Below are 24,932 nucleotides of genomic sequence, written 5' to 3' on the forward strand. Positions count from 1 at the left end.
TCATCTTGGGTTTGTTCTTATCATAAAGAATACTTGAAATATTTTCAGTTATTTGTTCTAAAACGTGTCTCTCCTCCGGGGTTGCAAATCCATTATGGTGCTTCCCAGCCCTATCAGTCAAAAGAGTGTTTATATATTCTTCATCCATGTAAATGTAATACCCACAATCTCCTGCCTCAGACAGCCACCACATTCCCTGCTCCAACAAGGACAGCCACTGCTGGTACCACTCAGAATCTTCAAAGTACATGCCATCCTTCTCTAGCTTCACTGGCAGCTACAGTGCTACTGAGGACTGCACCAGGAGTCAAATCCAATGGCCCATTTTTTTCCAGTGAGTCGTCTGAAGAATCTTGAATTAACTTTCAAATCTAAATGTGGGTTTCATTTTTTAGGCAGTTTTGCCATTTAGTCTTAAGACTGACATTGACTGGCATGAATATTTTTTGCTGGTACAACTGTTGAGAGGTTAATAGTAGTGGTTTTCTCAATCCAAGTCTTTTTGCTTCTTTTATCATTAAAGCCAAATTGTCACAGCCTCCCCAGGGATTCTTGTTTGTGCCACTCATCGTTTTCATTTTCTTGTGGAAGAAACTTTGAAATGGTAGGTTGACAACATCCTGCCAAGGATATGAAGATATATGGAACTGACTAGGACCTATGTTTTTCAAGTTCCACCATTATCCTAAAACCGGTTCAGAGGGTAATGGCACTTCCACTTGATTTACAGAATAACCGTTTGAAACTTGTGTTGCTAGGGACTCCAATAAAGCATAATCATTCATTTGCTGCCAAAGAAGACCTTCAATGAGACAATGATGTTCATAGAGTTCTGAGGGAATCACACCATGTACAGCAAATGTATACAATAGATCTTGGTAGCCATAATTAATAGGTGGCCATATAACAGTCTATGGATCTCCTCCATATACTGTTGGGTGGACTTCACTGCAGGATGCAGGTTAGCGGGTTGTTGAGAAACTTCATTAACTACTTTGTTAGATTTTGATCTCCCGGTGCTAACTGAAGTAGTGGACTCTTCTTTACTCGGTTTAGACATTAGTCGATCAAGGAAGCCCTTTTCTGGGTTCTCCCTTTTTGTCAAAGTGTCAGTTCCATTAGCTCTGGATTTAAAAATTCCAGAAAGCATACCTGCACCACTATTAAAACTACTTTTTGGTGGTTCTTTGATTTGAGAAGGAAGTTTAGATGAAGTGTCTTCCTCTGAGGCATTGCTAAATAATCCAGACAATAAACCTTTGTGACAAGTCGGCTGCCTCCACCCTAATTATCATCGTCACCCCATGCCTTAATCGCCTCACTTCACCAGGCTCCCGACAGGAGTGGGTGTGTGAGAGAGGAGGGGCACTGGAAGAGCCACGGCTGGCAGCGTGTGATGGGGCACAACTGATGCAAATTGAGCCTCATCACGCCGCTGTTTAAATGCCGAACATGCCTCTCCTCGGGAGACCGGTCTCTTCCCCGTGCATACACGCTGGTGTCCTTGTGGGTCCAGGAAGACGTGAAGGGACTCTCGCGCCTCCAGAGACACGAGCTATTGGACCAGCGGTCTGGACAAGAACCGCACCCGTTAGACGGCCGTCGGGCCAGGATGTCTAGTGCCTTCAGACACTTCCATTTTGGACACTTTTATTCCATGTTTTGGTTAATATGTTGTCAATGAAAACGCCACCCCCACTGTGTCTGTCGTTTGCTCCTCTCACCACACCTTTTTGTGCTAAAACTTTTTGATCCCTTTCTGCCCCCCCATCTTCAGAGAACATAAGTTCAACTGGTTTGGCTCTCTGAATCTTTTGGCGACCTTGACTAGGTTTAATTCCAGGATGGCCTTGTTGCAGCTGTTTTGGTTTCTGACTAGGCGAAGCTTAACCCGTTGCTATTGGTTCTTCAGTTGTAGTAAGTTTGCTCAAAATTAAAGATATGACGCCACTAGACTCATTTTGCTGATTGTTGGTTGAGCCTGTAAATCATTTTGTATCTTTAGATGCACCTGAGTCTTTGGATGGCATTGGTCGTCTGGCTTGCCATTTGATCTATCTTGAAGTTTAGATGCCTTTTCATTTCAATCAGCTTGGTCTGTATCCAGTGTATCTATTTTAATCTCTCTTTGATTTTCAGTAGATAGACACAGACAACTAAATCTGCAGAAACTTCTTCTACATTGCCTGGTTTTTCAGGATTCACAGCAACAGTACAGTATAATATTTTGTGTAGTTGCTGTTTGATGAGGCTGGTGTTCCAGTTTGTGTCTTGGTGGTACAGTTGAGCTTCCTTTAAATAGATTGGAAAACCAGCCAGTATCTGTATTTCCTTTGGAAACACTTTCAAGCAGTGCAGAAAGACTGGACAGTGGTGATTTAGCCCCAGTTTGGGGTCTGCCAGATCTAGGAGTATTGGGATCTTCACCTGTTGTCAGTTTTAGAAATGCAGACAGCACACCACCTTCTTGTTTAGGCGTCTAAATATTGACTGAAGCATCTGAGAAAAAAAAAAAAGAGAGCTTTAATTTATTGCTCAAAGTACCAGACACATCGTCGGCTGGCTTAAAAATAAAAAACAATTTTTTTTTTTTTAATATATAAAAACAACAGGGGCTAAATAATCCAGTGTCTTCTGCGAGTGTTTGACTGACAGTCTTTGCCTCAGTTTTATTCTCTACTAGCTTTGACGTAACAGCTCTGGGCATGGAATCAGGTAATTCACCAGATGATTCTGTGTCAGGTAAAAGCTCTAATGATCCATTTCTTGATCCCCCAAAATGAGGACTGGTGCTCGGGTTGTGTGCCAGACACCTTCAAAGACAAACTTCTGGATTTCTTCTTTATGCTCTGCATTTCCCTGAGATATATTTGGTTGTGAAATAGTTTCAGCACTAGATTTGTCTCCATAAAGTCTAAAAGGGCTCAATCTTCCTAGCAAATGTTTGTGTTGGACTTGAAGTGGAGTCCTGAGATTGAGAGCCACTTGAATCAGAAATGATTGTAACATCAGTCTCTGATGTGGCACTAGCTGGTCGACTGACCTCTGGGGACTGAAATGGTAACAGCGACTGCAAAGAGAACTTATTGTCTGCGTTAGATTCCTGATTAGCAGGTGGTACAACAGCAACAGGATTTGGACAACAAGTTGATTTAGGTATGAAAGGGAACAGTTTGGAAATACCAGAATCTGACTGGGGAGGAACTGGAGATGCGAGTTTTTGCTGTGGTTTCTGTTGATTCTGTATCTTCAAAAGCTGGTTTAGTATTTGTGATTGAGTTAAGCAATGAGCTCATGGTGTTTTTAAAACCCACAATACCTGGTTCCACAGCTTTTTCCTCTTTTATCTCAGCTGATTTACCCTCAGTTTTCTTTTCTTCACTCTCTGTTTCTGTTTTTGTGACAGATGTTTGCACTGATTCATATTTACTCATTTCCTCTCGTCCAGCTAGATATCCTGACAGAGAGTCAACTAAGTTCTGAAGTTCTTCTATAGTATCATGATACTCCTTATTTGGCTTCTTCACAGGTGACAACATTTCATCTGGACCCCTTGTGCAATCATTCCCCATGCTGCTCTGTTGTCCATAATATGTCTTGAATTATTGTAATGACTGTCATATTCATACTGTGTATCCTCTTGTACCAACACCATATCATCTTCAGACCCAAGAGAGAACTGCATTTCATCAGATCCTGCAGATCCATATTCACTTCTTGCTCTCATCCTGGCTTCCCCTTTCTTACAATAAATAGTATAGTTCTCAAGAGTGTCTCCAAATTAGTTCTTGGCCCACATCCTGGTTTTGCACCACAGCCCCTCTGTATATGATGCTTGGTTTACCTTCCATGAGGGGAAATATCCTTAAAGTTTCTAACTTCCTTACAGACCAAACGGACCTTGCTGATGCCTGTGGTCGCTCTCCTGGTGGGATTTCATGATGCATCATACTGCACAGCCTCCTCTGGGGACATTGCATCACACTCTACTGTCTGGTAAAACCGACTGTCTTTGGAGTCACCCGGGCTGCTCACGATTGTATAGATTTCACTCTTGGTGTCATCATCGTCACTCCATGTTTTCTAGGTAATCATCCAGTATGTTGTCATTAATTTTGTATTTGGTCTCCCAGTCTTCAACCCCCATACCGGAGTCCACTGGAATCATTCTGACATCATCTGTACCACTTGAAAATCTGGTGTACATAAAGTGAAAGTGCCAGAAGCATGGATGAGGAGAACAATGAACAGGAAGAGAAATTAACAAAATCCTAAATTAAAATATGCAGATGGATAAAAAAAGAAAGACACAAAAAAATGAAACCACTAAAACTAAACATTTTTAGAGCTAAACTGACACACACACAAAAAAAAAAAAAAAACTTTCTTAATGATTTTAATTCTTAAAATTTAGTTTAGAAGCAACTCTTAGTTATTACTCATAGATCATATCTTGAATATATGTATTTTGTCTTACTGCACTGACAGACTTTGGCACACTACACTTGTTTTTACCATAAACTTTAAACAAGAAAACAAGTTTGTCAGTGCAGAGAGACAAAATACAAGTATATTCAAGACTTTATCTGAAAACAAGTAATAGTATTTTATTCACGGATGTTTCAGAAAATTGTAATATTGTAAATCTTTTTTTAAGGATTTTAGATAATGGTTGGGTAATGGTATATTTCAAATATGCCAAGATTTACATGTGTTTGTTTAATCAAGTGTTCAAACAAACCTCTGTTCCCTTCCTTCTCTATAATCCAAGTCATAGCTCTGGATAGAGTCTGTCCTAGACTCTTTTGATATTGCCTGATTCTGTAATCTCCGGCCAATGGGGTACTGATGTGCAGAGGAATTGGGTTGAGCTGTGGTGTGGTATCGTGGAGGCCTGCTGTTTGTCTCACTGCGGTAATCACTATCTCTGTCATCCACAGCACTGTCGTGGTCATCAAAAGCTACATCATAACAAAATCCAGAATTGAGTAAAGTGTGGTCAGGGAGGACTAAACGTAAAACTTCACATGAATTAAATTAGAGGAATGCAGAGACTCCAAAGACCATGCTAAAGCAGTGGCAGTTGTGGTATAAGTTATATTCCACTAAATTTATTTAAACTAAATTTATTCTACTTTACTTCATATTAAATAAGAATCTATATGGAATATACTGTCACAGCACTGCTTAAAAATTAAAAGGAGATTAAAAATGGTAAATAATAATAATAAATAAATAAAAAGATGATGGAGATGTTATTTGTCAATTACATATTTCTAAATACAAATCACATTCACAACAAATAAATGCATGATAAAAAAAATATATATGTGTGTGTGTGTGTGTGTAAAGGAATGATGAATAACCAAAATAGGAAAGGAGAAAGAATTTCTCCTTTCTCCTTCAATGTAAATTGCATTTCCCATTAAAAGTGCCTCCAACCGAAACTTATTCACTCTTTCTCTATGTAAATTAATAAATGTAAGAGAAAAAAAAAAAGCAAGCAAGCAGTGAAATGATGATTAGTTCCAAGACACAAAGTACATACTCTGCTGTTCATTCCATCCAAAGTATGTCCAATTGCCTAGTGGTGTGGAGAAAGTTAAACAGCAGAAGATAGATGTAACTGTAACACTTTACAGTAAGTTTCCATTTGATAACGTTGATTAACTACTGAACTTCATTAGTCATTTATTAATACATTATTGAAACCACAATTTGTATTTGTTAATGTTCAACAGACCTGAGCTAACATGAACTAAGAATGAATTGTGACGACACCTGCTGTTGATTCTGTGAATTGCGGTTGGCACCTGAGCCCATTAATCGCCTAAATTGCCAGTCTACTGGAAACACCAGTGTTCGTGCCTTGGATGCTGTTTAAAAGATCACCAATTGACCAGGGAGAGTCAGTCTTTGGTTTTGACGCTTTGGTTTTGGACTCTTTGGTTGTGTTGTATTCTGTTGCTTTTTTCATTTTCACATCAACACTACATTACACTTCACACCTGCATCTTGCTTTACATACTGACCTTACTGATGAATACAGAAATACTGTTATTTTCTTTAATTGTTTTCATTCTATAATTTAGTCTTGTCTTATTTTGTAATTAAATAAATGTTACCTTGAGCTTATAATTTGGTTTTTCGTATGTCCCTTGTTTTGTTGCTTCCCTTGAGCCAAGGGTCGTAACAGAATAGTTGTACTAACTACTTGTACATAATATTTGAACACTATATGAGCATTTAATATGTGTTAGTCAATGCATTAACATTAACAAATAAAGTCTTATTCTAAGTAATACTCATGCAAAATATAATTGCATTACCCACAGAGGCATTACCCATGCAATTCTGCTTTCTTGATTATTTAATCTACTTCTGTATTTCTTATTACAAATTTCTATTTCAGTAAATTACGTCACAGTTGAGTAGGTCACCCAAAAATGAATATTCAGCAATTATTTACTCACATTCAAGTCCTTATAAATCTCTATGACATTCTTTTCAGTGGAACAAAAAAGTAAATTTCACACAGAATGTTAGAAATGTCATAGTATTCACTTCCATTTTATTTTTGTATTTATTTTTTTTCAAACAATGAAAGTAAATATTGACTATCATAGTGCCATTCTGCCTAATATCACATTCTATGTTCCAAGTAAAAACGGATCTCAATAAATGTTTAAGTTAACATGAAAGTAATTAAAAGACAGAATCCTCATTTGTTGAGTGTGCTAACCTAAGCAAAAGTAAATCTTGACAATTGCAATATTAATACAAAAAAATAGAACATCGAAGTCTGAATTCCATAATCACCAGGGTTAAATGCATCACAACAGCTAGAAACTACTGCCATCTTCTGGCTTTAAGGGGACTCATCATGTACCGGTAATTAATTTATTTATTTTTTTCAGTAAAAGCTGAAAAGAGAATACTTACAGCACTGGGAAGGCACTGAGGCAAGCTGCCTTCTTTGTGCTTCATCTTGCAGTGAATACTATATTCAGAAATTGATGGGAAATTAATAAAATGGTTAAAATTCATGATAATACACAAAGTATTTCAGCCAACATCAGATTTCATACCTGTTTGTTTTCATAAGCTTGTTTTACACTGGCAAAGACAACAATAAAGAATAAATTGTAACTAATCAGATGTGATGTTCATGTCTCTAATCTTCCCCTCCATTGGTTATACAGCACATCTTAATGGTCTTTTGACAGCAGAACTGTAAGACCCTTGCAGTGCTCAGTGCTCACAGGAGGAGGCAGTAAAATACCACACTTATAACTAAACTGCAGAATTACAGAATTTTTTTGGTGTAGCAATGCAATGTTGATTAGATCAAAATACCAGATACCTGATAAAATATACAAATTCAACATAACTAAAACCATTTTGCATGAAAATACAAATCTGAAGTTTATGACTAATATTTTCATGAATTTAAGACAACAGCTGAAAATTAGTAAAAAAAAAAAAAAAAACAATACAGATTTCCATTTGTCGAAATGAAAAAAAAATTTATATATCAAATATAAAACTGACTCATTGATTTGCTCACTGAATCTGAATATTGGTAACTCTTACCCAGGTCCATCAAACTAACATGTTACTTGCACTGTACATTCACACATCTCTTCTCCATCTAAACACACACAGTCTGTACCTCATCATGTATCCTCATAGAGTTGAGGCGCTCCAGCTTTTTAGTCCAGTACTGGGCCTCGTCGTCGGGGATATCTGCACAAGCAAACAATAAATACAGAAATAAGGGGAAAGGAAAGTCTGATCTCTTTAGAAAAAACTCCAGCTTCCACTGTTCCAATGTGCCTCTTGCTCCTCCCTGCCAGTCTTTTGGGTCCACACAGTGTTTAATATGACATGAGACACAGAGGTTACCGCAGGAACATTACAAATACATCAGCACACTTCGCTTCCACTCTTTTTTTCCCCTTAGATGTTCTCCATTTACATCTCCTTAAATCTGCCAATTGATTTAGATTTTTTTATATCATACAGTGGCCCTAAAGAGTACTTGGACACTTAAGTCACTTAAAATTGTATGAATTTATTTTTGCGGCCACTATATATATATGGCAGTTAAAGGAACTGCTTAGAATCTGTTCTAAGAGGTCTGAAAAAAAAATTAAATCTAAAACTAAAATAAAATAAGGAATAATCTATATTTTTCTATTATATGTGTTCTACCGAAAGGGAGCTCAAAACGTGTGTCCAGCAGCACTTGGTGAGGAGTGGGGTTTTTAGTGCCATATATCTCATCTTCCTTCATCAGAACCTCAGAATCCAGTGAGGTCCATTCTCCAGGCCCCTCCTAAAGAAAGAGAGAGAGAGAGAGAGAGAGAGAGAGAACCATGGAAGACTCCATGCCAGAGGAACTTCATGTGCATTTTCTATTTATAAATTCATGAGGGCAATATTAACAAATTCTACCACATTTTTATATTTTCTGCAGAACATGTGAGTGGCCACCAACACTGAATACCAGTCCATTACACATAATAACGCTTTCTCAAATGAAAACATCTATCACTTGTTGTCCGCTCACCACAAAATCCACTGACAGATTTTAGAAGAGTTTTGAACTGTTTTCATTTGTACAGTGCTTGATCTGTGCATTTTTCTTTCTTGATTCAGATGATACAACTTTTTCAATGAAGAAAGCAATATTATAGATGGATTTTTATATTTTAGCCAGCGGCTTGAAGTTATAAACATCTTAATGAAGCTTTTTGCTTCACAGGATATTAATTGACGAATCATGAGGGTTACTTGTGGATTATTGTGATGTTTTTATCAGCTGTTTGGGCTCTGTTTGGGGGGCAATTATTCCTTTAATTGACTGCCTTTGACTGGCACCCTGGGGTTATTCCAGAACTGTCCAGTTGGAAGCAATTCAGGCATTGTTTATCATTCTCACCATCTGCACTGTATTCCCCACACACCTCAGCTCCGGGCATGACTCAGATGCTCTTAACTTCTTGTGTGAAACAAGGTGGGAGTGGCACTTTCATGCCTCACCAGATAGACAGCTCAGATGTGTGACTGATGAGGGCGTATTCTCTCCATTCTGATTGGCTGGCGGTGTCCACTTACCTCATCTGATTGGCGTATGGTGTTAAGTGGGATCCATGCTGTTCCTATCAAAGTGTCCCAGATGAGCCCTTTATTCCACACCTCCACAACCAGACCCAGGTCCAGACGATTAATCTCACTTGGGCCACAGATAGCAATACAGAAATAGAGATCAGACCATCATCAAACATGATGAAGAAATGCACCAATTCTGAAATCTCCAAATTCACCCACACCTCTCTGTGAGTTCAAGACACTTCATCAGTGTCTTTTAGGGGAGAGTCTAAAAATAGCTTTACCAATGGTGGATGAATTGAGAAAATGTACCAGGCATACATATTTTGTACAGATCATACATTTATTTTTTTTATTATTAATGGTACATTTTTGGAATGGAATATTGTGGTTGGGTTTTCTTTTATATTGGTGACTAACAGTATCGTTAACAGTGTATCTTATAACGTCAGACTTAAGCTTCAGTAGATTATCCCTATGTACATACACAATTTCATATCTGTATAAATTTGCATAGAATTGTATTTGTTCTTGATCTTTATAGTTATTTATTTATTTATTTATATAAGTTGCTTATGTCAGAATTAAAAGTATACGTAGTTCACCCAAAAACTAAAACTTTTGATTTATTTACTCTTTGGTACTCTTTGGTGTGCCATTCTAAATCTTTATGACTTAAAAAATTCACATGACCCACTTTACATGATCATTTTATCCCCCAATCAGTCTCATCATTCACTTTACCTACATATATATATATATATATATATATACACATATATATATATATATATATACACACATATATATATATATATATATATATATATATATATATATATATATATATATATATATATACATATATATATATATATATATATATATATATATATATATATATACACACATATATATATATATACATATATATACACATATATATATACATATATATACACATATATATATACATATATATACACATATATATATATATATATATAAATTATTATTATTATTATAAAAAAAAAGGAAGTAATACGGCTTAGAAACTAAATGAGGGTGAGTAAATAATGACCAAATTTTTCATTGTTTAGGGGTGAAATAATTCAACTTACTCAAAGACAGTATATTTTGGACCCTGCTTTAGGGTTAACACTTGGATCAAAATAATAGATCAAAAGAAAGAAAGGGGGGCCAGATTGTACATTTGACATCCTAGCCTGTACATTTTTACAAAAGGCCACTAATAGTAATAGTTATATGCCAGATAAAGCAAAACATTAGACAACCAAGCAAAATAATATGTAGGCTAATTTACTCGATGTTCTGACAAAATGTTATAAATGAGTCTATTTACAAATGTCTAAAATGTTATGAGTCTATTTTAAAATATTCAGTAATGAAAATCAATTATGTAAAAAATCATTTGAAATGAATGAAGACTTGTTTTTAAACAAATCTCTTGAATGAATAATTCAGACGTCAAAGACATTTTAACAGTCACTGGTCACCGCCTACTGGCATAATGTGACATAAGTAACTTCTTTATTTGAAGCATAACATTAGTTCCAAAGGTCAATTACTCATTTTGATAGCAGCAATATCCAGACTATAAACTTTTATCCAAATACTTTCATTATTATTTAATGTTTGCAACATAGGAATATAGCCTACTGTGAAGCTGAAGTTCAAATATAAAGCTTACATGATGAGCACAGCTCTCTCTGGATCAGCAGCTGTGCAAAAGTTTAAATAAGATTTAAGAGACATAGTGGAATCATCATCACTTAGGAATAAGATCGTGCGTTTAAATGGAGATCATGATCTTTAAATGATTAAATCGCACATACAGTACATATGGGCCTTTTGTATCTCATATTTGTACCAGACCTCAAAAGTAACTCAGGCACCAGAATAGTGAATAGAGAATAGAGAATAGAGCCAGAATAGAGCCCAGAATAGTGGTAGTGAATCTTCCCTTTTAAGACTTGAACCCAAGGGGTCAGGGATTTGCTAGTTAACACAGCCCAGTTAGCCCCGGTTATTGGATGTCACTTTGTGAAAAAGGATTACAATATAAAAGTTAGTTCAAAAAGGAAATTATCTAACCCTACTATAGACATTATAGATGCATTGCTAAAGCAAAAATGGACTGAATGGACCTCTAGCTATTCATTTTGCCATCAAGCAAACAAAAATAATATTCTAAATTGTGTGTGCAAAAGAGATTTCAAAGACTTCTAAAATACTCAAATAGAGTCCAAATTATCATGGATCATGCGACACTGAAGACCAGAGTAAAGGCTGCTGAATATTCAGCTTTGCGATCACAGGAATAAACTAGTTGTTTTATATTTGTAATAATATTTCACAATATTTCAGTTTTTGCTGTGTTTGAGGCATTGCTGATCACAAGACACTTTTTTTTAAATATTAAGAGTCCAAACTTTTGAACAGTAGTATACACCTTTACACATGAAAAGATTAAATGTTAGCAAACTTTATGAAAGATTAAATGTTAGCAATTTGAGAGAGCATCTCCACTTTTTTTGTTTGGCAAATAGTTTCATTGTCTGTCTCCCTCTCATCTTATGTCTATCACTATCAAATGGTTTAGTCTCTTTACTGGTCTGATCCCTACCATGTAAGATCAGCACGTGGCACAGTTTAACCTCTCAAAGAGCCGATAAAAGCCGAACACTCGTCCTCTTTATTCCCAAAACTATCTCTCTCACACACATACACCTGGAAATGTACTCTACTAACACACAAACATGGGAAAACAAAACACACTCTCTCGCTTATTTATAGTTTTGTACATAATCCAAACATGATACCGCTACATAGCTCTCTCTTTCATTTTATAGGTTGTCCATTAATGCTCCATAATTCAACCATCTTGACGTAAATGACGCATGTAATAAAAAAATTATCCATTATACTGTTGTCCATGATTACCAACAACCCAGCTGTTAGTAATCCTAATCTTTGCATTAAGTAGTCAGGTATTGTCCCACTCCACGAGACCAGGATTTACCCTGACAGTGACACAAACACTTTTCATTCACATAATGTTCATGTTTCTGTGTTTGATGACTGAAATAATTTGTATTTGAATACAAAATGTTTCGTTTTGCTGTTCCATCATCTTATGACCTAAACATGTCACTAGTAAATATGTTATCAGATTTATTTTTTGTTACATGTGCAACATAAAAAGCAGTTCTTCTACATTAACAAACCATACCAGTGAATCAATAATCATAGAAAAAAAAAAATTCAGCTGTGATCTGTACATAATAGCTGTCACAACAAAGCCTCTATTTTGGGCACGTGAGCCTCTTAAGAGAGGGCAGATTTGAGTCCATATTGACTGATTAATTAAACTATTATTACCTCAGGGTCAAACAACACCTCAAATCAAAAACAAACTGGAAAACATGTTCTCCTCTGTGCAGGAACAATTAAAACGTGACACTGCGCTTTGCTGAAATAACTAAAGAACAGATAAATATATTTTGTTACATGTCATTTGAGAGAGACATTTGCATGACCGTTTGATTTTAATATTGCAATTTAATTCCCAATTGTGCATGAGATATTAACATAGACTCTAGTGGAAAACATGAATTTTATAGCAGACTATATTGTTAAATGTATGTGACTATATATCTGTGTGAGACCTGGATAAACACTTGTAACCTAATCTATTATTAGAGACGCCCCTCTCCCTGGACAGATGATAAATTAATTTTGCCTGTCATATCTGGGAAGCATATTTAAATCGGCCATCTACTCATGGCTGAACATCACAGTCTGGCCACAAACAGGGAAATGACAGCTGGGAATATTGCGTCCGCTCTAAATATGATAGTGTGACAGTTTCCTGCATAATGTGTCACACTAACAGGCCTTTCACATTTACTCCTCTGAAACCTTCTCCTAGCTTCTCGCTATCAATACCTCTTTCTTTCTATAATACGTTCTCTTCATCCTTCTATACTTCAGTTTACACACAATGCTGCTTCAATCCCTTAGTGAAAGTGTGTTGTGTATGTGTGGACTTTAACCTGCCGATCATTCGTGGGTGCTAAGCAGCAGGACAATAATCCAGCCCCAGAGGATCTCTGTCTGAATAAAAACACGCACACAAAGCTGAGCCACTGGCCTAGAATCCTAACACACACTATCCCTATAATTATACAACAATTTCTCAAAGTGGTAAAAGGCACATTGTTTTTGATTCCAGGCTTTCCGACCAAAAAAGCCAGACAGGGCGGATGATATGTCAAAGGTTAGCAAAACATGTTGTGGATATTAACAGTTGTGCTGCTTAATACTGTTGTGAAATCTGTGATAAATTTTTACAAGATTCTTTAATGAATACAATGTTCAAAAGAAGAGCATTTAGTTGAAATATCTTTTGAAAAATTAAATGGTATTGTGTTTGACACACGAAACCTCATCATTTAACAATAGTTAACACAATATAATTATGCTACTGACAATTTCACGTAACATTTCTTCAAATTGTCCAAAAACGCAAGTGACTTCTATTTTCCGGATTATAAGTCACACTTTTTTTCATAGTTTTGTTGGTCCTGCGACTTCTAGTCAGGTGCGACTTATTTATCAATTAATTAATTTGACATGAACCGAGAGAAATGAACCAAGAGAAAACATTACCATCTACAGCTGCCAGAGGGCGCTCTATGCTGCTCAGTGCTCCTGTAGTTTACACTGAAAACAGAGCGCCCTCTCGCGGCTGTAGACGGTAATGTTTTCTCTTGGTTCTTGTTTCTAAATAAATGCGACTTACAGTCCAGTGCGACTTATATATGTTTTTTTCCTCGTCATGACGTATTTTTAGACTGATGCAACTTATACTTAGGTGTGACTTATAGTCCGGAAAATACAGTATTTTCTAAATTCGCTATTTTCAGTGCAATTACTATGAATGGGGATTGAGGCTTTTAATCTTCAAAAAAAATTATCCAACAATATACATGAAATTCAGGCTTCAAGAGCTTTGTACAGAAACTGACTGAAATTAACCCTTCTCTCACCATTGTCACTCAAATTAAATGTCTAAAGTAATCTCTAATAATGTCTACAAATTGTGTTACTTTCAACACTTTTTAGATTAGATTACAGACAATACTGGAAAACCATTAAGTTACCCTTCCGTCTCTGGTGAAGACTGAACAAATTAGCTTTTTTAACAGAAGAAATAAAACTTGAAATGTCAGTCCTTGTGTTTTGTGAACTCCCAGTCCTGCTCCCTCTCTCTGTAACTGCAGCTGATTCTCAGAATTCTTCACGAAGAATTGCCAAAACTCTCTGAAACAATCTGAAAATCAGGGACTCACAAAACCTCCTGGGAGCCCTTCAAAAAGCTATTTAACATTTGTCATTAAAACACAAGAGGGTCAAAGGTAAGAGAAGGTAAGACAAACTGAAGTGCGTGTTTGTAATTTAAAACAAGAACCAAAAAAATTATATGTGAAGGCATTGAGAACATAACAGGTCAAATAAAAAAAAAAGTACATTTTATCCTAAAATAAATATTGCTGTTTATTTTACAGTATATATATATATATATATATATATATATATATATATATATATATATATATATATATATATATATACACACACACTGTATATATTTGTGCGTGTGTATACTGTATATGTGTTTTCTTATTTCAAAGAACATATCTGCACATCCAGTTTGATGTGCTCATAAACAATCTTCCATTTTCACAGCAGTAAATTTGAGTGGTTTTAAAAGTCCTTCAGTGAATTGAATCTGTTGAAATCTTTCATTAGGCACAGATTTGAGTGTACCAGTGCTACAGACATTTCCAAAAGCATGGGAACACAAAAGCAGCAATACTCACAACATGAAATCCTGTTCCCAGCAGGGCCGGTCTCCTCGCACCGTGATGGTTGTGCTTTTAACATTCTGGACCTTCAGTGTAACATACACATTAAACTTGTCTGCAAAAAAACAAACAAAAAAAAACAAGAAGTTAAAAGGTTAGAACATTAACATCTATATGTTTCATTTAGTTCACCCCAAATTTTTTATTCTATCATCATTTGCTCAGCCTCCTCTTATTCTAAAACTATGAGTTTCTTTCTTTTTTCAGGAATTGTATCGGTCACTAAATGCTCTTTTTTTGGATACATGAATTCTTCACACACAGGAATACAGAACTTAGTTGAGGAATCCATCTTTTTTAGATGTTAAATAAACCTACTCATGTGATGTCATAGCAAACTGGCAAGTATTGTGATAGAAAATTGAGATGTGACATCCTCCTCTTAGAGTGTGTGTGTGTGCTAAATATTCATGGTTTTATGTAAATGGATTAGTTATTATGTGCAGCGACACAGACAGGTTGAAATAGGCTGTCAGAGGTCAAAACAACCAGGCATAATTAAACCTAGACAATAAGTGCCACAAGAGCACCGTGAGTCCCACAAGTACAGCGGGGATATGAAGACAATTGTGAGTGCTTCTATCATCTCTCCAAAACTGGTTTTATAAAAGCAGTGCCCTGTACAATCTCATTATTAAATGATTTGAACAATATAGGCAAAAGCCACTTCATCTTCTGAAATGTACAAAGATAATGTAATGTAACTTTCAGAACTCAAAACTTCTTCCTCAGCCCCAAAAGCCATGCTTTTAACTAACTAAGCTACAAGAAGAAAATTCTGATTTTGAAGAAAAATAGACTAAAGGTCTGGTATCCTTGGTAAAGAAGCAGGGTCAAGGTCATTTGCTGTATAGAATTTACACAGCCCAAGTAAACATCACATTAATGCATAATAAAGGCAGAGCAGAAACATCCTGCTATTAATAATATCTAAACAATAATGCTAAGTCTTATACTTGCATATCACATAGACAGGAAATGCATTTTAAGCCAATCATGGAGTCAAATATATAACCGGCTTCTTAATGTAATATAAATTGGTTAATTGTAATGTTGTCATTTACATAAAAATAAATAAATAAATAAACCTTTCAAACTAATACATATGTGTTCCAGTCAACAATGAACATCTGAATCCAGCTTAATTTGTTAAGACTGAGCAAAATACAAGTAAACCAATCTGGACTCAGGACTGGGTATAAATTGCATTTTAGATTTTGTATTTTTAGTGAAGACCTCAAAACAGATTACCAAACTAAAGACTGCAAGACTCATTTCAAAAGGGTGATTTTCTAAAGAAAATGCAAAAAATATATGCAAGAAAGAGAGGCAGCATTATCAAATTGGACAAAAAGGGATTATTCTAAACAATATTCATTTCAGATAGAGAAATTATTATTTGCAGAAAATACTATTTGTTTCTAGAGAATATTATTTCTATAAAACAATGTGTTCATTACTCTGTGATTGCTCTAAATTTGGCTCATAAATATCAGCATGGGCTGAACTTCTCATCTGCGGAAATTAATCAGCAGACAATTGCTCAATGACATTTCTATTTACAGTGGCATTATTCATCCAATCAAGGCGTTTGGCCTGAGAAGACCTCACAGAAATGAAGCTTGTATTTTTGTATTTTGTCTTTAAAAGAGAATTTTCTTAAAACAGCTAAAAAAAATAAATAAATATGCTCAATAAAATCACTTGAATATAAGAGGTATCCACTGACTACCTCTGGAAAGGCTTTCAACCCTCACTCTTGATTTATTTCAACAGTCCGGTGTCTAATGAATCCTGTAGAAAGCCCCAGAGAAAACATGTCCTTCACTGAAGAGGGTGTCTCAATCTTTCCACCCAAGATTATCTGGCACGGCTAACAAATAGTCATGATCTTTACTCTCCAATTCTCCTTCCCTAAACCTTCCTTCCTTCCCTATCTTTATTTCCTCCCATGCTCTACCTTTCACTTATCCAGGTGCAATTTACCTCAACTGTCAGTCTTGAGAAATACAGAGAAAGAGAAAGACAGGGGGTGCCCAAAAACACAGATGAGATCTCAGTCAATCTCAATTGTTTCTTCTAGTCAGCATTGAGATTACACGGAGGAGAAAAGGAGAGAGCTTTGCTTAAAGTAATAGATCCCCATAAAATTACATTTCTGTCATAATTTACTCATCCTCAAGTCATATGGACTATATTTTTGATGCTTTTTTTTTTGACATGTTGTGTATATATAAATCTCTGTATCAATGTCAAATATCATCACGTATCAATAAAATGAAGACTTATTTTCATTATATATACACTGCAATGATTTGAAATAATATTTTTTTTAAACAAAAATTGAATAAATTTGTTATCAGTAATATTCTCACCGATTCTATTCTTTAATTAAAAAAACAATATAATTTTTTTAAATGCATTAAATCGATTTATTAGAGGTTCATAAGAAATCTCGGTAACACTTTAGAATACTGTTTCTTACTTACTACATAACTAATTAGGAATTATTGAAGAACTAACAGGTGATTATTCATTAACACTTAACACACTACTGTTAACTACTAAGAAAGATGTGTTAACTAATCAGTATGTAATATAATTTTATGATTGTGTTAAGTAACAGTTAGCTAATCAGTAACTAATATATTCTGTGATACCTCCTGAATAACTACTATTAATTATCTACTAGTTAAGGTTCAAGAAAAATAACTATGAAATAACTACTTCTGAACAGTTATACGCAAAAAAAAAACAATAATAATCAGGCTGTGTCCCACAGATCAAGTACTTGAGTAAAAGTACAGATACCCCAATAAAATATTACTCCAGTAAAATTATAAGTAGGCTTGTTAATTTTCAAAATTACTTGAGTAAAAGGACAAGTACAAAGAACTACTACAGTAGCAACTTTGTTACTGCCCAATTATTAGCCTATAATGGAAATGGAAAATGGATTTAGTTTGCTTCTTAATGTTTAACTTTTGATTATGAAATGTTTGTTACATTAATTAAAATGTGGGCAGTATACATGTTAAAATGGAATAAAATATGCTGTATTAAGAAATGTTCTCATCTGAAATAAACAGATGAGAGTATTTTACAAAGTTAATGATTACTTTTATAGGTTGTTCTTAGTCAAAATGATGTAGTTTTTATTTACTAGGTTCACTTTAGAATTCTGTAAGTTCTGCAAAATTATCTGATAATTCTTTATTAATTATCATAATTAATTATTAATTACTAATGGGTTCCCTATGTTTTCACTTTAGAATACTGTTTCAGATTCGAATTAATTCTTCAGGAATTATTTGATAATTCTTTATTAATTACTAATCGGTTCCCTGTGTTTTCACTTTAAAATACTGTTTCAGATTCTAAGTAATTCTTGAGGAATTATCTAATAATTCAGCCTGATCTCACAATCAAAACGTACATATTTAGACGTAAATTAAAACTGTCCAATACGTATGTGCCTTTACGTATTTACAGTGTTGTTTACGTATTATCCGGACGTAATTACAGGTTTCGATACTTAACTAAATTTACATAAAAACAACCTAAAATACGTACAGATAGAACGTGTTCTCTGACCAGTCAGTTATCCATAGAAAAATGCGTAACCCCACCCGAACCTAAACCTACCCAATTTATACAGAATGTTAAAAGAATAAAACATAATAAAACACAATTTTAGTAAAAATATAACATTAAAACGTTATTTTGAGCCACTAACGTTAATTCTACACCTACTCCTAAACCTACCAATAACCATTTCTTAAAAATTACATAACGTTACTGTTATAAATAAACAAATAACAGACAAACAAACGTAACATTAATCATTTATTTTTTGCGAAAAGATCAAAAGTGGTACCAAAAGTAGTTCAAATGATAATGAGTTCCAGTCGCAGTCCTCTCTGGAGGTAATAGTTTTTATAAGGTACAGAGCAGAATTAAATTTATTAATCCGTGAAATTGTGAATCTGTCTTCTCTCCGTGAAGGCGCACTGGCGCAGTACTGATTTCAAATGTCTATCAGCTGAAACACGGCATGTCGCAATCTGTGACGAATTAGGTGAGAACCAATGAGAGTTTGATATCAGTGCCGTAAACCGTGTCGTAACGTTTCTCGAGGGTGGCGCACTGGCGCTATTTTCACATTCAAATCATATAACGAGCACGGGCTTTGACTATGTGATGGTCGCTGTTACTGAGAATGAAGATGAAGCTCGATTGATAAAGGGCTGAATTTGGATATGTTCCTTGCAAACTTCTGGATTCTAAAGATATGGAGTACAGCAAACAAATAAAATGGATGTGATTTGTAATTTCATGCTGTGCTTTTGTATGGTTGTAATGCCACTCATTGGATAGGAGAAAATCGCACAGCAAAATATTGCAAAATGTTTCAGGTTCAAAATAAGTCATTCAGAATTATTTGATCATTAATTATTAATTACTAATGGGTTCCCTATGTTTTCACTTTAGAATACTGTTTCAGATTCTAAGTAATTCTTGAGGAATTATCTAATAATTATTTATTAATTACTAATGGTTTCCCAACATTTCCACTTTAGAATAGGTTTAATGTTTCAGGTTCAAAATAAGTCCTGCAGAATTATTTGATAATTAATTATTAATTAATAATGGGTTGCCTATGTTTTCACTTTAGAATACTGTTTCAGATTCTAAGTAATTCTTCAGGAATTATCTGATAATTCTTTGTTAATTACTAATGGGTTCCCAATATTTTCACTTTAGAATAGGCCTAATGTTTCGGGTTCAAAATAAGTCCTGCATAATTATTTTATAATTCTTTATTAATTACAAATTGGGTACCTGTATTTTCACTTTCCTGGTATATATATATATATATATATATATAATTATATGCTGAGGAGGCACACATACAGTACTGTATATAAAATATAAAAACTAAGGTAAGTTATCACAAGGCACTGGAGTGGGGTTCCTACTAGAAGGTGATTTCTTACAAAACACACTCACAAAACAATTTACTACATAGGCAAAACCTCTATAAAATGTATTGCATTTATTAATATTGCATTTTCATACTACTACTATTATTGCTAATAGCATTTATATGAAAGGGTCACAATTCAATGTAATAGTGTAAAACTGTTCATTAGTAGTTACTTCATAGTTATTTTTCTAGAACCCTAAGTAGTAGATAATCAATAGTAGTTCTTCAGGAGGTATGACAGAATACATTAGTTATTGATTAGCTAACTGTTACTTAACATAATCATAAAATTATATTACATACTGATTAATTAACACATCTTCCTTAGTAGTTAACAGTAGTGAGTTAAGTGTTAATGAATAATCACCTGTTAGTTCTTCAATAATATTTTAAAATGAACTCAAATATTTTTAAACTGCTTTTTCAAGACCGAACTATATGGGCAATGCAATCCACACTCATTTCATTGCACTCTAACTGCTGCATATAAACAACTGTCCCTTTTGGTTTTATATTTTCAATCTAAGGAAATTCAGCCGCACATCTGAGACAATTGACACTTAAAATAAACCACAACCTAAAAGGGCAACAGTTGAACAATAAAACTGTAATCTGAGTGTGTATACACACATTGGTACTAGTGTAATCCTGGAGGGTCAAGTGTCATGTGTCTAGGAGAGAACTAGATAACTTTTCTCTAGTTTAATGAGAATTCCTCCAATTTCTTTCTGCAGACAGGCTGTAAGACCCTGAGTGTAATCTCTGTCCCCATGGATTCATCCTTATCCCAGAGCCGGCTGCGAGGGACACAGCTTCTACAGCCCACTCTTGATATGACCACCATAATGAAGAGCAGAATTGGGGCTGAATAAGAGAGAGATGGAAGGATAGAGCTGGAGAAGATAGAAAAAGCCAGTGAAGGGCAATTGATTCTTTGTAAGAGCTGGGTTGGTTCCGTATGTGTGTGTGTGTGTTGGTCTGTCATTGTTAAAGGGTTAGAAGGGATTCAGCTGAAATGGTAGAGCAAATATTACTGGTTCGGCTATCTTCTCATAACAATATATCTCTGACCTTGCCAAGTTAGGCACAAAGCTCTTTAAAGCAAAAGTTAACAGGTACACGAAGAATAGAAAGCAAAAGAGGTGTAGTTTAAGTCACAATAGGTTAATATAATATGTGATGATCTACCACTTAATATTTTTACTTCCTCCTAAAATATCCTAAAGCAAAAAACTCAGTGTGTACCCATCCCAGCTGACAACTGACAACAGTTAGTTACCGACATCTTAACTAACCTGCTCTAGATGTCTTAAACAACTATTCTTAAAGGGTTAGTTCACCCAAAAATGAAAACTATGTCATTAAAGGCTCACCCTCATGTCGTTCCAAACCCGTAAGACCTCCCTCCGTTCATCTTCGGAACACAGTTTAAGATATTTTAGATTTAGTCCGAGAGCTCTCGGCCCCTCCATTGAAAATGTATGTACTGTATACTGTCCATGTTCAGAAAGGTAATAAACCATCATCAGTAGTCCATGTGATTTAGTAGTCCGCGACTTTATTCAGCATTGTCTTCTCTTCCGGGTCTGTTGTGAGCGTGTTCACAACACTGCAGTGATGCTGCTGACGTGTTATCTTTGTTATTGGGTGCACCAGAAAACAAGTCAGCAGCGTAGTACGTCAGTAGCGTCGTGAACTCACTCACAACAGACCCAGAAGAGAAGACAATGCTGAATAAAGTCGTAATTTTTGTTATTTTTGAACCAAAGTGTATTTTTGATGCTTCAACAAATTCTAACTGATCCTCTGATGTCACATGGACTTTTGATGATGTTTTTATTACCTTTCTGGACATATCCGGGAGTGATGCTCTGTGACGTGCTCCCAAGATGGCGATAGCCACCACTTTTGCATAATTTTGGCTTCAGAAACACTCTTCAGAATCAATGGGTGACATCACGGCCACTAAGTCCATGTTTTTATACAGTCTATGCTCTTGTCCCACTGTCCTGCAGAGTTTATCTACAGCTCTAATCAAATACACCTGAAGCAGCTAATCAAGGTTCTCAAAATTGCTTGAAAATACACAGGCAGGTGTGCTGAAGCAGGCAGAAATAAACTTTGCAGGACAGTGGGTCCCCAGGAGCATTGTTGAAGACCTCTAGATTCTAGACCATCAGCACCAATCAACACATCTCTAAGAAGACTACTTTTTCTTAAACTCAGATCTAAGTGCATTTGTACCACTTAAACCCAGGTGTGTTTGAAATAACCCCATTATGCTTTTTAATGTATATGCTACAAATTTTATTAAACAATTTTTCATTTCTCAGAAGAAACAAACTTGGACATACAGTATCAGTGCCCTTTTTCAGAATTAATTCAACAAGCATAACTGGTCTGTCTAAATTTTTTATCTTTATGTTTCTTAAATTCTATCATGGTCATCCTCTTTTCTCTGGCTAAGAAACTATCTGTTCTCTCTCACTCTTCAACTCAGTTTCATTTAATTAACTCAATTTCTTTATGATTCTATTGATCCTCTTAATTAAAAATATTTAAAAAAAATTTATTAACACATTATCAAGCAAACATAATAAAAGGCCCTCTTACCTGAATTCACCATAAATCTTTCTGCATTTATATTGGTGACCATCACTCAAACTGTGTCCTCAAGAACAAAACACTACAATGACTCCATAAGAAGTCAAAAGAAAGTAACAAGCAAGTGTATTGCTTGCTCAACAAATAATTTTAATGTGTCTATTACATTATTTTTATATATTACTAAATAAAACAAGTTGGCTTATGTGTGGTCTTATATAATCACTTCATCTATTTATTGAAAAACAAAAAATAGCAAAAAGCTATTTTGCTGTCCAAAACAGTAGACAGTGGATACTGTTCCAAATCTGGAGACAAAAGAAAAGCTTAAACTTGAACTTTTGCCTTTTAAACTGTGGAGCATATTACATGCAATCCTACAGTTAAGCTGCGGAACAGCTGAAACATGTTTGAAGGTAAAAGCATTAAATAGAAATACAGAAATGAGGTGTGATTTTTGTGATTAATGGTTTCATCTGGGCCTATGGTGAAGCTGAGAAATTATCAAATATTCATATCACATTCTGAATCTCTAATTACTTTTGTGGCTACATCTTTATATCTGTACCCAGTTCCTTTCCCAAAATTATTTTATACGCTCTCACTCTCTCTCACTGTCCCAGAATGCAAAGGGCCTCTGAGGGATGCCTAACCTGATGAATATTTAATTTTTCATCACTTACAAAAATAAATAAGTCATATTCGCACAGGCCTGCGCCTGTACACATTTAAGAGCTATTTGGAGAAATACCCCACATGTCAAAAATAAAAACACAGTCACACATACATACACACACAAACACACACAGGCCACTTTATTAGTTACACCTTGGTAGTACCAGGTTGGACCCCCTTTTGCATTCAAAACTGCCTTTATCCTCGTGGCATAAATTCAACAAGAAGTTGGAAACATTCCTCAAAGATTTTGATTCATATTGACATGATAGCATCATGCAGTTGCTACAGATTTATCAGCTGCACATCCATGATGCCAGTAACCCAAAGGTGCTCTATTGGATTGAGATCTGGTGACTGTGGAGGCCATTTGAATAAAGTGAACACATTGTCATGTTCAAGAAACTAGTCTGAGATTATTTGAGCTTTGTGACATGGTGCATTATCCTGCTGAAAGTAGCCAGTCAGAAGATGTGTACACTGTAGTCATAAAGAGATGGACATGGTCAGCATCATTACTCAGGTAGGCTGTTGCATTAAAACAATGCTCAATTGGTATTTAGGGGCCCAAAGTGTGCCAAGAAAATATGCCCCATTACACCATTACACCCCCACCAGCCTGAATTGTTGAGACAAGGCAGGATTCCATGCTTTCATGTTCTTTACGCCAAATTCTGACCCTACCATCTGACTGTCACAGCAGAAATCGAGGCTCATCAGACCAGGCAACGTTTTTCCAGTCTTCTATTGCCTAATTTTGGTGTTGTAGTTATTGTAGTCTCCGTTTCTTGTTCTTATCAGACAGGAATAAGACACTGGCACCCAGTGTGGTCTTCTGCTGCTGTAGCCCATCTTTTTCAGGGTTTGACATGTTGTGCATTCAGAGATGGTATTCTACATACAGTACCTTGGTTGTAACGAGTGGTTATTTGAGTTACTGTTGCCTTTCTATCATCTCTAACCAGTCTGACCATTCGCCTCTGCCATCAACAAGGCATTTTCATCCACACAATTGCTGCTCACTGGATATTTTGACATTCTCTGTAAACTCTAGAGATGGTTGTGCGTGAAAATCCCAGTAGATCAGGAGTCTTTGTAAATACTCAGACCAGCCCATCTGGCACCAAAAACCATTCCACGTTCAAAGTTACTAAAAACCCCTTTCTTCCCCATTCTGATGCTTGGTTTGAACTTCAGCAAGTTGTCTTCACCACATCTAGATACCTAAAAGCATTGAGTTTGCTGCCATGTGGTTGGCTGATTAGCAATTTGTGTTACCAAGCAATTGAACAGGTGTACCTAATAAAGTGGCCGGTGAGTGTTTATTACAATACATGTAGTCCTTATAACAGAGCACCAGTTAATCAAATCTTATTTTATGATTTTACACATTATATACTGGAATATAATGAACAGTCTGGGTTACCAGTTTGGGGTCAGTAAGTTTTTTTTTTTTTTTTTTTTCTAAATACTTTTATTCATCAAGGATACATTAAACTGACAGTAAGAGACAAACATATTTATAATGTAATCTAAAGTTTTAAATTTTAAATTCTATTTAACAAATAATCCTGCAAAAGTAGCATGGTTCCCACAAAAAT

At 35.3% G+C, this 24,932-nt stretch overlaps 1 protein-coding gene across 1 annotated transcript in view; it reads right to left on the minus strand.

Annotated features, from left to right (window-relative positions):
• The window catches only part of LOC113075833 (protein unc-13 homolog B-like), a 78,560-nt gene that overhangs the window by 47,862 nt on the left and 5,766 nt on the right, over positions 1–24,932 (minus strand). Inside the window, exons 3-9 of the mRNA XM_026248493.1 lie at positions 15,021–15,120; positions 9,121–9,238; positions 8,215–8,338; positions 7,673–7,746; positions 6,943–7,000; positions 5,549–5,584; positions 4,742–4,961 (exon numbers count right to left, since the gene is read on the minus strand). Of these exons, the coding sequence (XP_026104278.1) occupies positions 4,742–4,961; positions 5,549–5,584; positions 6,943–7,000; positions 7,673–7,746; positions 8,215–8,338; positions 9,121–9,238; positions 15,021–15,120 (730 nt within the window). The remainder of the gene's footprint in view (positions 1–4,741; positions 4,962–5,548; positions 5,585–6,942; positions 7,001–7,672; positions 7,747–8,214; positions 8,339–9,120; positions 9,239–15,020; positions 15,121–24,932) is intronic.

The sequence above is a fragment of the Carassius auratus genome, unplaced genomic scaffold (genome assembly GCF_003368295.1).
Source record: "Carassius auratus strain Wakin unplaced genomic scaffold, ASM336829v1 scaf_tig00017721, whole genome shotgun sequence".
In the NCBI taxonomy this organism is placed as follows: domain Eukaryota; kingdom Metazoa; phylum Chordata; class Actinopteri; order Cypriniformes; family Cyprinidae; genus Carassius; species Carassius auratus.